Source organism: Pagrus major, chromosome 15 (genome assembly GCF_040436345.1).
Source record: "Pagrus major chromosome 15, Pma_NU_1.0".
Lineage (NCBI taxonomy): Eukaryota > Metazoa > Chordata > Actinopteri > Spariformes > Sparidae > Pagrus > Pagrus major.
This window is the reverse complement of record NC_133229.1, coordinates 2,860,432-2,874,968: the sequence shown is the minus strand read 5'-3', so window position 1 is coordinate 2,874,968 and position 14,537 is coordinate 2,860,432. Positions and strand designations below refer to the sequence as shown.

The window sequence follows — 14,537 nt, the reverse complement described above, 5'->3', positions numbered from 1 at the left end:
GGGTCAGGAGGTTACAGCTGACCATTCATCACCAACAGCTGATACACTCAGATGTGTGTATGGTCATGCAGAGATGTGGTCGTTTTGTGTTTTGTGTTCTCTACAGAGTTGTGGTGGTGGCAGTGCGCGGGGGACAGCCCAGGCTCCTCCTCGCCCCTTCTTCCCCTACCAAATGTGGAGGGCTCCTCAGGTAAAGAGATGTTTTAAATCGGGGGAGGGAGGGGAGGAGTGGGGCTGGGGCTGTTCGCTTTTGTTCTGCAGAAAAAGGGGGCTTGTTCTTTGCAGATCAGCCTGCCATTTTAACCGGGGGTGTGTGAGCGCCAAGCGAGAGGCTGACACGGGAGTGGTGTGGGATGGGAGCAGAGAGAGGAGAGAAGGAGCGTCCTGCTTGCAGTCCTGTCACAGCCGAGCGGAGCAGCAGCATCGAGCTACTGTGAGAAGAGTGAGGAGCCCGAGCCCGGAGCACACACACCTGAAGGAGTACCACAGGGATTACAAAGCAGGAGAGTAGTCTGACAGCGCGGAGAAACTTGTTTTAAAAAGAGGAGAACCAAACCCTGCAGCGCCTTTCCAAAACCTCAACGCACAGCTCCGCTTCTGCAAGTGCACTTAGACGTGTGTATCCTTCCGACAGAAACACTTCATTTGAATGATAAGTATCATTTATCACTGCTGTTTGAGCGGAGCAGGAGGTCGCCTGTGATGGACATTGATTTGATGAAGAATGTGTCCGCCGTACGTGCATGAGCCTCTCTGTCAACACCTCTGACCTCTCTGTGGATTTCCGTGGACTTGTGTCTGGACTTGATTGTTATAAATCAGGTGGACTTTGCAGCTCTCAGAGGATCCTGGTCAGAATTAAGTGGAAGAGCTTTTCACCTCCATCCAACATGCGACCCATCCCATACAGATTCAGCTATCTGTGAGTGCCATTCCTCCGTCACTATTTACTGTTAGTAATGTTGCCTCATGCAGCTCCACAGTGACTTAATGCACATTATTCTTCTTCTTCGCAGGTTTCTACACGTATTTGTATTTTGCTACTATGCTCAGGTATGTCACTTCTTTTATTTCTTTTTATATAAATGTTTTAGAATTGTTTTCTTGTATTTATTTTGTGCGCTAAAAGAAGGATTCGCTTCAAAAATATTTTAACATATGGCAGTCAAAGCTGTGATGCACAGCGTAGAGGAGGAAAGGTGAGGGATCGTCATAACATTATGTGATACAAAAATATCGGATGGCTCCCACGGTGAGACGGGCAGCGGGGCGCGCGGCCTGCTGGCAGGTTGCTGATGAACATACCGGCCCTGGCACAGGACGCGCGGGCACAGGCGGGGCATCGGGGCAGAGGGAAATGCTTGCTAGTCTTGTGAAAAATGTCGTGGGGTTCAAAGTAAGCAGGGCCAATGTTTCCGTCAGCAGCAGTCATTCCATCACAGCGGAGCGCGGCGGAGAGAGAAAGAAAAATTAAAAAAACGTCAGACTTAATAAGAATTTAATTATGCCCCAATATCTCGTCTTATTCCGTTAAGACTAAGAAGTGGAACATGTTCCCGTTCATTGAGTGTTTTTGCTGTCCGCTGTGGCGCGCATTCTCCTGTGCGCACAACCTGTAATCACACGGTGCGTCTTTTTCGGAAGCTGTTAATTTAATTTGGCAGCAGCTCTCCTGGAACTTGTTACACTTGTCATTCGGGGAAAAAGCAACAACAAAGCTGTTGTTGCGTTAGGATATCTTTCCCTCTGTGTTTAAGTGCTTAAACCATTTCCTACAGAAACCAGAAGACACACAATTGGCTTCACTCTCAGTAATTCACTCCGGATTTTGGTCTCCTTGCACGATTAAATGTCAGTAAATTAAATTAAGTAAGAAAAAAAGACAAATGTACACATACTGATGATTATGATGACATCTAATTTCTGACAGGTAACCAATCAGTCCCCGCCTAATTTCACGCAGCATGTAAGCGAGCAGAGCAAAGTGACGGACCGCGTGAGCCGCAGGTTGATCCGGATCTACCAGCTGTACAGCCGGACCAGCGGCAAGCACGTGCAGGTCCTGCCCAACAAGAAGATCAATGCCATGGCCGAGGATGGAGATGTGCACGGTAAGAGAAGCAACACTTCCTTCTGTACTAGGCCTAAACTGAAAACTCGTCGAGGCGCTTTAAATGAAGGGAAATTGATCAATTTGATTTATTTTGTATTCATTTTGTAGCTTTAGTTTTCATATAATCACGTTTTTTATTTTCTTGAAATGTCCCACCAGTGCAGAGAATAATTGGGCTACTTTAATTTTCTATTTACGCCGCCTAATTCTTTTTAAAAACCGTCTTTCTCACATTCTATTGTCGTTTGCCAGAAAATGTGTAGCAGTATTCAGTTTTTATATTTAAATGTATTCTTTTAATTTTATGATTTTTTACAATGTAGTTTCCAGACTTATTTTCTTCTTCTTCTCTTTTTTACTTTGTTACTGAAATTATTCCAAGCAATTTTTTTCCTAACATGGCTCAATGCCAATATCCTAATGTTATCAAGCAAATGAAATGGGCACTGCAAAATTTTATTCTGTTCTTAAATATGTGTAAATCAGCAAGTACAATAACAAGGGATATTTCTAATGCAAATCAGTGTATCCGTCTCAAACGTATTCCCATTCATTCAGTAGGTCATGTCTTGTATCAAGATGCTGAAATTTCCAGACAAAAGTGAAGTCCCTCTATCAGCAGCATTTTCTTAAAGCTGTGATCTCTGAATTGAGATCTCTGAGCTATTTGTGATCTCAGTCTGTACTGCTGAAGGGGAAAAGGCTCAGAGAAACTGTCGGTTGGATTGTAGATGGTGCTGGAGGTGATCCTCCAGAGATCCTGCAGGTCTGGAAGAGCCATTAAAAGTCATCTTACTTGTACCTCCTGAACATTTCCTGCATAGCGCCTTCTCCCCCCTCCCCCCCACCTCCAACCCCTCTACGCTCAGCCTCAGAACCGCTTGTCGAGCTGTGCTGCCAGACTGGCCTATACATTTTTTGCATTTAGAGTACAGTGAATTCCTTAAAAAACAACCTCGTCCACTAAGATACTTGATGATGATGGTGTGTTTGCTGCTGCCATTTGTGCAGGCAGCTCAGTTGTTGCAGGATTTAACTGTATGCACGTGTGTAGTCTCAAGAATCTACTAAGGTCACATGAAGTCATTTTGTATGAAATGAGAGAGAGGGGGCCAGTTTTATGAGACAATGTTGATTTAAATCGAAATTATAAAACATCATCTGCTATTGGCTTTTACTGTTCTGGATTAATATCAGTGAGAATGTCAAATCATTGAAAACACATCAGAAGTTGAAGACTGGAAATGGCCTGAAAAAATATGTACTGCCACTCAAAAATCTACTGACATTGTCTTTTCATTTTCTCTTCTTGAAAAGCAACATAAATGCACAAAGATCTATTAAGTCATGCTCTGTGAACTGTCCATATTTCCGGTTTCTTTCAGTGCTTCTCAGGATATAGAGATAAATGACCCTAACCCTTTATGTGTGAGGTCAATGCAGATTTATTTGAAAAGGAATTCTTGATGGGCCTGCCAGGATCGTCTCTTTAGCTTTCAAAGAATCAGGAGACACGTGGTTTTATCATTTTGCAAGAATTTCAGCATAAATCCCCAGGAATGGTCCCACAGGTTTTGGTGTGTGTGGGTGTGTGTGTGTGTGAGTGTAAGTGAGGAGAGAGAGAGAGAGAGAGTATGCATACTTGGAAACACACTTGAGCATTTCAGCGTGTGTTGTCGATGCTTTTATGTCAACTTCTGTGCACTGTTAAGTCATTCATCCAGGACAGGCACCAAAGAGAGACATCTTACTGAAATCATATTCTGCTCTCAGCTGTAGTTGCTAACAAAACTTTTTCTGTTTAATTTCTATAGCTAAACTCATTGTGGAAACAGACACGTTTGGGAGCCGAGTGCGCATCAAGGGAGCTGAGACGGGCTTCTACATCTGCATGAACAAGAGGGGGAAGCTCATCGGCAAGGTGAGGAGAAATATTGACCTCAGCCAACAGAGGCAGAGCCAAAAGGTTTGCAGCCTTATTGTAGCTGAGGTCAAGATGTCATCGGCCGGTTGTAGCAGCACAGCGAGAGGAGTTAGAGGAGAATTTAGAGTTTGTCTCATGGACTTCTGTGTTGTAAAGGAAAAACTAAAGGCAAACTATTGAGAGTAGAAGTTCAATTGTTGAGCACAGAGAAATATAAATATAAATAAAAGCCTTTGGTATTAACATCTTGGATTACATTGTTCAAAAGGTGAAAAAATAAGATGTTTTAGAAGCATCAGAGCACAATGGAAAGTAATTTAGGACGATTTGCAGGAGATTCCTCTTTAGGGTCGGTCAGATTCACATTAAACAGCGCAAATTAACTTTTTAATTATTATTATTTTGAACTAGCTGGTACTACTTTCCCTATGACCACATTAATCAAAAGTGGTGGATGATTGCTCAATATCACTGCACAGCAGATGCATCATTACTCCTCAGCTAACATATAGTTCTATTTCAGCTTTCATGAGTTTCTGATTTCTTTTTAAACAAAGGTTGTTAATATTCTAAATGTTTCTAGTCTCAACAAATCCCTTTAAAATATCAAAACCCACAATGAAATGATCATACTAACAAGTAATACCGAACCCTAATATTGCTCATTCCTCTTACCAAATGTGTATGTGTAGTCCACAGCTGAAAATAGTCCCCAACAAATCCACAATTTCCTCCTGTTTGTGTAACATTTGTTGAAAACTACAGTGACCAGCTGTTGAAGGAAATTACTGGGACTTTTTAAAAGACTAAAACACAATTTAAAAGCTCAAAACAAGGGTTTTGCATCTGCACAGGCAGTGTAGAGAAGTCAGGAAGTACTGAGAGACGGACTGCCCCATTTCTGGTTTGGGTGTTTTTGTGGGATTTGCTGACAATAAGAAAATTAAAGAATGATTCCAATGTCCAGATCTCATCTTCAAATCCACCGGCAGCTTTGGCTTTCTTTAGATCATTATAGTAGAAGATAATGCTATATTTCTAGCACGATGTATGCTGTCATGACCAGCTATATAATGTAAGGTGTTTCCTTCATGCTTCTACTACCAGGAAAACAGGAATGTTTTGAGGCTAATGGACACTAATGACAGTTACAAGGAAGCCTTACATGATTTTTGTTTTGCAAAACAGGAGTTGTATAATTCAAGGCTTCAGGTTCAGGTGTACCTGTGCTGATGTTGCTGTTATGTGAGTGAAGGTGTCCATTTCAGGCCCCACTCTCAGGCTAACCCCCCCCCCCCCCACACACACACACACACACACACACACACACACACACACGAGCACACACACACACTCCACCCACCCAGCACCCTGCCTCGTACACCATCTGCCTCTAGCTACCAGCCCAGTCACAGCCTGCCCTGGCCCCAGTGTGTGTGTGTGTGTGTTTGTGTGTGTGTGTGCGTGTGTGTGTTTTTGTGTGTCTTGTACAGAGAAAGAATGAACAGAAAGTGTGTCTTCGGGTGTATGTATGTGCACAGGGGAGTATCGTGACTATTATTAACACACAGTTTTGTCCAAAAAGGTGGGTGCTTGTTACAGTAGGCCAGCACTGTGTCAAAGGCCAGCTGACCTTACTGTACATGTTATCACTGATGCAAACTGTATTATGTTCATATCATATTAATGTTTTATCTTGATGTCACCAACTGGAGGTCACACACCCATCTTTCATTTTACCTCCTCATCCCCAAGCTGCACTGTTGACTCCAAAGTCAGCACCCTGATTTAACAGGACCTCAAATGTTCACAGCAGAGGACTCGTTATGTATATTTAAGGATATATCGATTGTTATTTAATTTAAGCAGACCTGGTCGATTAAATTTAGCCACAAATGCACCAGGAGATCAAACCAGGTATAAGTGACAATCAGGGGCTGATTAAGGCTTCATGGCTGGAGGATCTGTCCTACAGCTCCTGACACCATAAGGGCTGCTTTATGTTTTCTGAAGGGGGAGAAGAGTCATTGCTTACTGTCATCCCCCTCTCTCTGATCTGTAATGACTGTAGCATATGCTTCATGTATGAGGGGAGGGCTGTGTGTGTGTGTGTGTGTGTGTGTGTGCGCGCGCGCATGAGCAGCATGCAGGGGGCAGGCTGCACAGGGGAATCTTTATACATCTGATATTTCCCATCTGTAAATCTTCATCGAGGAGTCTTCTCTGAGCATTCCCACTGACTGTTTTCCTGTGTGTCTGTGTGTCTGCAGAAAAATGGACAAGGCCGTGACTGTATCTTCACCGAGATCGTCCTGGAGAACAACTACACAGCGCTGAGGAATGCCCGCTACGAGGGCTGGTATATGGCCTTCACACGCCGTGGGCGGCCAAGGAAGGGCTCACGGACGCGCCAGCACCAACGCGAGGTCCATTTCATGAAGAGGCTGCCAAAGGGGCAGCAGCCCGCCCATCCAAGCCACCACCGCCCTTTCGACTTCATCCACTACCCCTTCAGTCAAAGGACTAAACGTACGCAATACTCGTCAGGGCGCTGAGGAGGAGGAAGATAAAAAAGACAGAGAGAAAGAGGAGAGACTGAAAGACTGACTGAATTACCAGCAGCTGACGCACTCCTCTACTCTCCAAAAGAACCTCTAGAGACATTTTTTATACTGAGCATTACTATATCTTAATGTGTAGTTCTATTTTTCTCAAAGTAAAAGAAAAAGCTGTTCATAGACAAAAAAAACATGAGAAATCTATTTTTGTACTCCAGACTTAGTACTGACCTGTGTAAAAAGAAAAAAAACAAATAGAAAAGTTTGTTTTTAGATGCACATAACTCATTGTCTTACTTATTGGGGACATCTTAGTAGAGTGCATTGTGCTGTTTTTTGTTTGTTTCAATTTGACCAGTGGAGTCAATTTTTGGACTCTTGCCTGCTGCTCAAGGAGACTTGAAGGGCCCTGATTGACCGCACTGCCAGGGAACACTGCGTTCAGAGTCACAAACTGTCACACACTGCGTTGGAGAGCGTTGGGGTTCAGTAAACATTGCATAAGCACGTGATGGCAACACTTAAGTGTTTAGGCTTTTTGCTAGATACTGCATCCTTTCTTGGATCCTTCTGTATTTTATTCACACAATTCAAGTGAACAGAGCTTTAATAGCATCTGATGGAACAATGTGGCAGCTACATTTGATAATCACAGGTTTCCTGTTCTGACTGTAATGTTGATTTGTAAAAAATGCATTGAAGTGTAAGGAACCCCTCGACACACCAACTACCGCTCACCCTCTTGTGTCCTTGTTGCCCCTGAATGTCTGTTTTTATACATATATAAATATATTTTTATTTGAGGATGTGTAAAATAATTTTAAGGATGGAATATTTATTTAAAATGTGTAATAAATGTATATTAAATACTGATATTAAACTCTTGTTTGGTAAGTGCTTGCTTTGGACCCATCTGTGAAACCCTGACAAATTTACTAATCAGCCTTATCGTCTATTCATAGCCTATGTACTTAGCTGTGTATAAATACATTTTAGTTTACCATTAGTGTGATAATACCTGTAGAAAGCCTATGAGGTGTAGAGGAAATAAAAAAACTAATTTGTGCACACAAATAACTTATTTCATGCTCTCAAATACATGACACAGCATTGAATAATGTGAAGGATTTTTGTGCTGTGCTGGAAGCCAGTCGTTACTTTATGTTAGCGGACTCCATTTCTAAACTAAAGTTAGCTACTATTGCTTTCTGTTAGCTGAGCTGAGAGAGGCACTGAGACGAGACACTTGAGAACATGCATAAAGTCACATTCTTTGGACTGTTGCAGAAAATCCTTCACAGTCCTTTAAGAAGAAATCCGCAGTCCAGCAGCATTAAACAAATCCTCACCACAGGCTTGTGCAGGCAACTGAGAGTAATGAATAAGGTCTCATTTTTCACATCATGTTACAATCTGCTGACATACAGCCAATAAAAATGTGATTAACACATGTTAATTGCTACAAATTGTTAACATTTTAACGTATGGTTTTGTGATATAATAGATTACACAACGTTTGTACCAGCAAAATCTGAAATAAATAAATGACAGTTGTCCAACCATGGTCTATCTCATCTAAATGAGCTGCTTGGATTTAATACAACAAGTTTAATGAATGACGCCACCAATCACCAATGATCTGTACATATGTGCACATTCAATACTACATGGAGAAAAATTTAAATTGAAAAACTGAAAGGTAGCGAATTCATAATCAAGTTACTGGAAAGTACATATGTATTGCATGTCCTTTACAATTACTATGCCATTTCTCCTCTGGCTTGTGATGAAGAGTCTGATGAGGAGCAATGATGCTCGAAACGTCAAAACTTTGCTGCATTAAATAAGTAGATACTGCAGCCCTGCAGTGTGCAAGCTGTTTTTTCTTTTGTTTGTTTGTTTAATTTTTTGCTCACTATGAACTCAGCACCTGCTTTTTTTGGACTGGATGTGCATGAAAACACCTATATTTGCAACGTTACCCTTCTGTTGCATGACAGGAAATAGTTCCAACATGTAACGCCCCCTTAAAATACAAACAGTTGATTTTACATTTCATTTTTAGAACAGATTATACAAACGAGATATTGGCGATCTTTAGAGATGTAAGTAGGTGGATTTGAATGTTGAACAGCGCCAAGCTAGCCATTTCCCCCTGCTTCAGTCTTTACACTAGGCGAGGCTTACTAGCCTACATCTGACTCCAACTTTTTTCTTCACACACATAACACATTGATACCAACTTCTCACTTTTACAAAGAAAGCAATTAAGCATGTTTCCCAAAATGTTGAATAGCTCTGAATGATGCACTGAAAACTTATTCAAGTAACTTTGTATTGCTACACTTCTTTGATTCTATGTGGATAGGAGTACCTGAGAATCAAGCCCCCAACCCTGTGATCAATGGATGACTGCCTATTATTATACTCTCGAGCAAGTCAGCAACCAAGCTAAAGTATGAATACTTTAGCTTGGTTACTGTTCTGTGTAATAAAGATAGAATATATATAGTTAACCAATTTGTATTTATAAGTATAGTTATATACTAGAATAGAATAGAATGCCGTTATTTTCATTGCACACATTTGTACAACGAAATATGCTATGCAGTGCCAAAATAACACATTTCACACACACACAGCTCTTAATAATAAATCAAAAATACAAGTATATGGGATGGGGGGGCAACGTTTATTAGAGTTCAGTTCAGTGATGGCTCTTGATGGTGATGGTAAAAACTGTTTTTTGGTATCGAAGTGCAAGCTTTTAGGGCTCTGTAACGCCTTCCAGAAGGCAGTAGAGAGAAAAGGTAGTGACAGCGGTGGGTGTCATCCTTCAGAATGCTGCTGGCACTGCAGAGGCAGCGTGATCTGAAGATGTCATTCAGTGCAGGCAGGTTGAGTCCAATTATTTTCTGATGTGTTTATGACTCTGAAGAGTTTTCTTATCTGCTTCAGTACAGTTTGCATACCATGTTGTAATACAGTATATCAGTACACTCTCTACAGAACAGTGATAAAAAGTTTTGAGCAGCTAAGCAGAGAGGTGGGTTTTCTTAAGTGTCCTTAAAAAGTAGAGCCGCTGTTGAGCTATTTTGACCAGAGCCATTGAGTTGATGTTTCCTCTCACCGGAGCTGCTGACACACTCAGCTCAGCCACCAACTCAACCAGCTTACCAGCTTACCACCCAACCACCTGCACCCCCCTCTGCTACACCATCTACTGTGAGTAATCTACCTGTTTTGAACTCTGGCCGACCTACTAGTGGTCATTTTTTGTTACAATGTTTACGTGTTTGATTTACAACCTTCCAGCTACGCAACTGATAGGTCAAGGATAGCTTATACAATGAACTTGTTGAGAGGAAAGGCAGCACAGTGGGGAACAGCCTAATGGGAAAGGGGTTCAGCAGCTCTTGATTCTCATGCCACTTTTGTTAATGAGATGCAGAGGTTGTTTGATCACCCTGTACAGGGGTCAGAGAAAGCTAGTAGATTGTTTTCCTTACACTAGGGCTCCCAGTCAGCAGCAGCTTACTCCATAGGCTTCCGTATCCTAGCAGCTGAGAGTGGGTGGAACGAGCCAGCGCTCATTAGTTTTTTTTAAGTGGGGGTTATCTGACAGCGTACAGAACGAGTTAGCCTCTAGAGAGGAGCCAGCTACCTTAGAAGAACTATTTACCCTGGTCATATGATTGGACAACCATCTTAGAGATAGACAGAGGGAGAGAGCTTCTACCAGTCGTAGACCAGCTAGCCCCACCCCTAGTCAGATCCCCCACTCCTTGCCAGCACCTCAGACTCCTCCACGTCCCTCCTGGATCCCCAGAGCTCTCCCTGCTGTCCTGGAGGAAACCTATGCAGGTGGGAAGAACTCCTCTGACCCCTGAGGAACATCAGCACCAGCTGATGAATAGACTATGCATCTGCTGTGGCCAGCCTGGACACTTCCTACATAAATGACTCCCTTGCTACTGGCTTGATCAGGCCCTCCTCCTCCCCCCTCGGCGCTGGCTTCTTCTTCGTGGGCAAGAAGGATGGGACCCTTCGCCCCTGCATTGATTACCAAGGCCTCAATGACATCACAGTGAAGAATAAGCGCCCTCTTCCTCTGATCGATCCCTCCTTCGAGCCACTGTGTCATGCGAGGATTTTCACAAAACTGGATCTTCGCAACGCCTATCATCTCATCCACATTCAGGAGGGCAACGATTGGAATACTTGGCTTTTTGTCTACTTGGACAACATACTGATCTTTTCCAGAACCAAGGACGAACACATTGAGCAAGTGAGGTTGGTGCTTCAGAGACTCCTGGAGAATAAACTATTTATTAAGCCTGAGAAGTGTGAATTCATCTCCACTGAGGTTAGTTTCCTGGGATTCATGGTAGCCCAGGGGAGGCTTAAGCCTGATCCTGCTAAGATCCGGGTGGTGGAGGAGTGGCCCAAACCTACTTCACGTAAGCAGCTGCAACGTTTCCTGGGGTTCGCCAACTTCTACCAAAGGTTCATCCGCGAATACAGCTGAGTCGCAGCTCCACTCACCCAACTTAACCTCAAGCACCTCACCATTCACCTGATCTCCCGGAGCCGACGCAGCCTTCCAGAGGTTTATTCACAAACGGCCCCATTCTTCAGCATCCTTACCCGGCTCATCAGTTTGTGGTAGAGATGGATGCCTTGGATTCTGGCGTAGGAGCCATACTCTCCCAGCTTCATCCTATTACACACAAGCTCCATCCCTGTGCTTTTTTCTCCCAACATCTCTCTCCAGCAGAGAGAAATTATGATGTTGGAAACCGGGAACTGTTGGCAGTGGTCTTGGCTCTTCAGGAGTGGCGACATTTGCTGGAGGGCACCCAGGAGCCGTTCCTCATCTGGACTGACCAAAAGAACCTCTCTCACCTGCGCTCTGGCAGAAGGCTCAACTCCCACCAGGCTCGCTGGTCCTTATTCTTGAGTCGCTTCAATTACACTCTCTCATACCGACCAAGCTCCCGTAATGGTAAACCAGACACTCTCTCTCATCTCTACTCCCCCGACTCACTCCCAGTTGACCCCAGGCCCATGGTGCCTAATCCTCGGATCGTCGGAGCCGCAACTTGGGAGATCGAGACCATCATGCGGGAGGCTCAAAATATTCACCCTGATCCTGGAACAGGTCCACCTATCCACCTGTTCGTGCCAAAGGAGGTCCGGTCTCAGGTGTTACAGTAGGGCCATTCATCCAAACTTACCTGTCACCCTGGAGTCCAGCGGACGCTTCAGTTTCTTTGCCAGCACTTCTGGCTGCCTAGCCAATCCAAGGATGTGAGTGAGTTTGTGGCGGCCTGTACTGTGTGTGCGTAAGGCCTCTCACATCTTCCCGCTGGCCGTCTCAGACCCCTGCCTGTTCCCAGTCGTCCCTGGTCTCATATTGCAGTGGATTTTGTTTCAGGTCTCCTGCTTTCTGATGGAAACACCACTATTCTCACCATAGTGGACCGCTTCTCCAAGTTAGTCCACTTCATTCCCCTGGTCAAGCTTCCATCCGCCTCCGAGACCGCCCATCATCTCACTCTCCATGTTTTCCAGCTCCATGGCCTTCCCTCGGAGATGCAGTCATATGTGTAAAGGGAGTATAGCAGTGGAGCCTTGTGGTGCACCTGCAAGGAGAGACAGACTTGAGGAGAGGTGTTGACAGAGTCTGACTGTCTATGGGCAGTTGGACAGAAAGTCCTGAATCTACATGCACAAGGAGTTGTTGAGACCCAGGTCAAGAAGCTTGGTGACCAGCCTACTGGGGACAATAGTGTTAAATGCAGAGCTGTAATCAATAAAAAGCATTCTCACATATGTCCCCTTTTGGTCAAGATGGATCAGTGCCATGTGGAGCGCTGTGGCGATAGCATCCTCTGTGGACCAATTTGCTCTGTAGGTATACTGGTGCTGGTCAATGTATGGAGGAAGGGTGGATTTAATGTGCTTTAAAACCAGTCTTTCACACCCAGCAAACACTGTTATGCTGGGTGTGAGTGCCACTAGCCTGTAGTCATTCAGACAGCCGATGTTGGTCTGTTTGGGCACTGGTATGACTGTGGCGGAGTTTGGACAGGTAGATACAGTAGCCACGGACAGGAACAGAATAGAGATGTCTGTAAACACATTTGCAAGCTGGTAGGCACATTCCCAAATCACTCTACCTGGGATCCCATCTGGCCCCTCAGCCCTCCTAACATTCACAGTGCTGAGGGTTCACCTCACCTCCTGTGTATGTGCAGCTTCATTATCAGACCAAGTTGTTTAAAAGCGGGTACAGAAGCAATTGAGCTCCTCAACCAAAGAGGCATTGTTGTCTGTAGGTGTTTTTTTGTTACTCCTGTAGTTGGTAAAATGCTGGATGCCATGCCACATCCGTGTTGGATCCCGGTTGGTCTTCGCAAATTCTTTCCTTATATGCAGCCTTAGCACACTGGATGCCTTTTTTCAGGTTATGTCTTGAAGCACTGTATTGTTCTCTGTCACCTAATCTGAAGGCTGTGTTGCAGTCCTTCCAAGGGGTCTGGACCTCCTTTGGTATCCATGGTTTCCTGTTGGGAAAACACAGATGTGTTTGTCGATGGGGACGTTTTGAACACAAGTCATGATGCAAGACAGTACTGTGTAGGTATAAGCCTCTTCATCTTGATCAGAGAATAGGTTCCAGTTGGTGCAATGGAAACAGTCATGTAGTTGTTAGAGATGCCCCTTCAGGCCAAGTTTAACAGTTCTGGTGGTTTCTGTTTTTTAATGATGAAAACAGTGAGAGAATTGACCAAGACGTGAGAGGGGAGAGGCTCTATATCCTTTAGTGATGTAAGAGTAGCCACAGTCTAGCATGTTTTCCCCTCCAGTTGCACATTTAACATGCTGGTCATATATTGGAAGCACAGTCTTCAGATTGGCATGATTAAAATCTCCAGCAACAATGAAGATGCCCTCGGGGTATGCATTCTGTTTGTTTATAGCCATTAGCACGTAGTAGAAGACAGTGCTAGCTTAGTGTAAGCGTCTGGTAAGATATACACAGCTGGCACAACACATACTGAAAACTCCCATGGCAGGTAGAAGTGTCTGCACCTTACTGTTAGAAACCGCAGATCTAGCAAGCAGTACATACCATCTCCGCAGCTCTTACTGGAGGCATCATTACAGTCGCTTAGGTGGGTTGAGCAGCCTGCTAGCTCGATAGCTGCCTCTGGGACTCCTGGTTTAGGCTATATTCAGACCAAATCCAGAGTCTAGGAGTGTCACTCCATGGTTCGTGTGTGTGAGAACCCTCGCTGATCAGCGTTTGTCCAAATCAACAGATTGAAAATAACAATCAACAACCAGGATGCAAGGCATATCATTACTGTGTGCTTTGACCTATGGCAGGACCAAACCGACTGACCACAAGTGAGACATATCGCTACGCAAAGTTGCGTACCCTCTGTAGAATTTATCCATGTTAAATAGCATGCTCCGTTACTAACCTATTCTACTCTGCCTCTGATTTACAGTCATGCCTCTGCCATCATAGGTTAAACATGCTAGTCCTACAGTGATCATTGTCGTCATTATTGACTGGTGCACGATGCCAAACTGAATGAAAACACATGACCAGTACATTCACGGCACTCTAGTTTGATTGCCTGCTTACGTGATTGGCCAAACTGCCAGTACCCTTTTGCCTCCTAAATGTGAAGTCATGACTGTGTACAAGGTAATAGCATGTCAGCTATTACAAATGCTTGTAATGCTAACCTCTGCTGTTAAATACTGCATCATTCAGGTCTGAAAATCTGACCCGAGTGCAACCTACACCACACTTTTAATCAGTATTTACATAATGTCAGCATGTTTGTTAGTTAGCTGTATGTGGTCAGCTATCCATCACTGTCTTACTGTCTTCAGAAGCTACAGTAGCACTAGCAGCATATAA

At 43.9% G+C, this 14,537-nt stretch overlaps 1 protein-coding gene across 1 annotated transcript; it reads left to right on the top strand.

Moving 5' to 3' along the window:
• Positions 1–890: 890 nt before the first annotated feature.
• Positions 891–6,592, top strand: fgf8a (fibroblast growth factor 8a). Its single transcript, XM_073482187.1, has 5 exons — positions 891–922; positions 1,017–1,053; positions 1,931–2,111; positions 3,928–4,034; positions 6,308–6,592. Exons 1-5 carry the CDS (start codon positions 891–893, stop codon positions 6,590–6,592), a joined length of 642 nt encoding a protein of 213 aa, XP_073338288.1.
• The last annotated feature ends 7,945 nt before the right edge of the window (positions 6,593–14,537 follow it).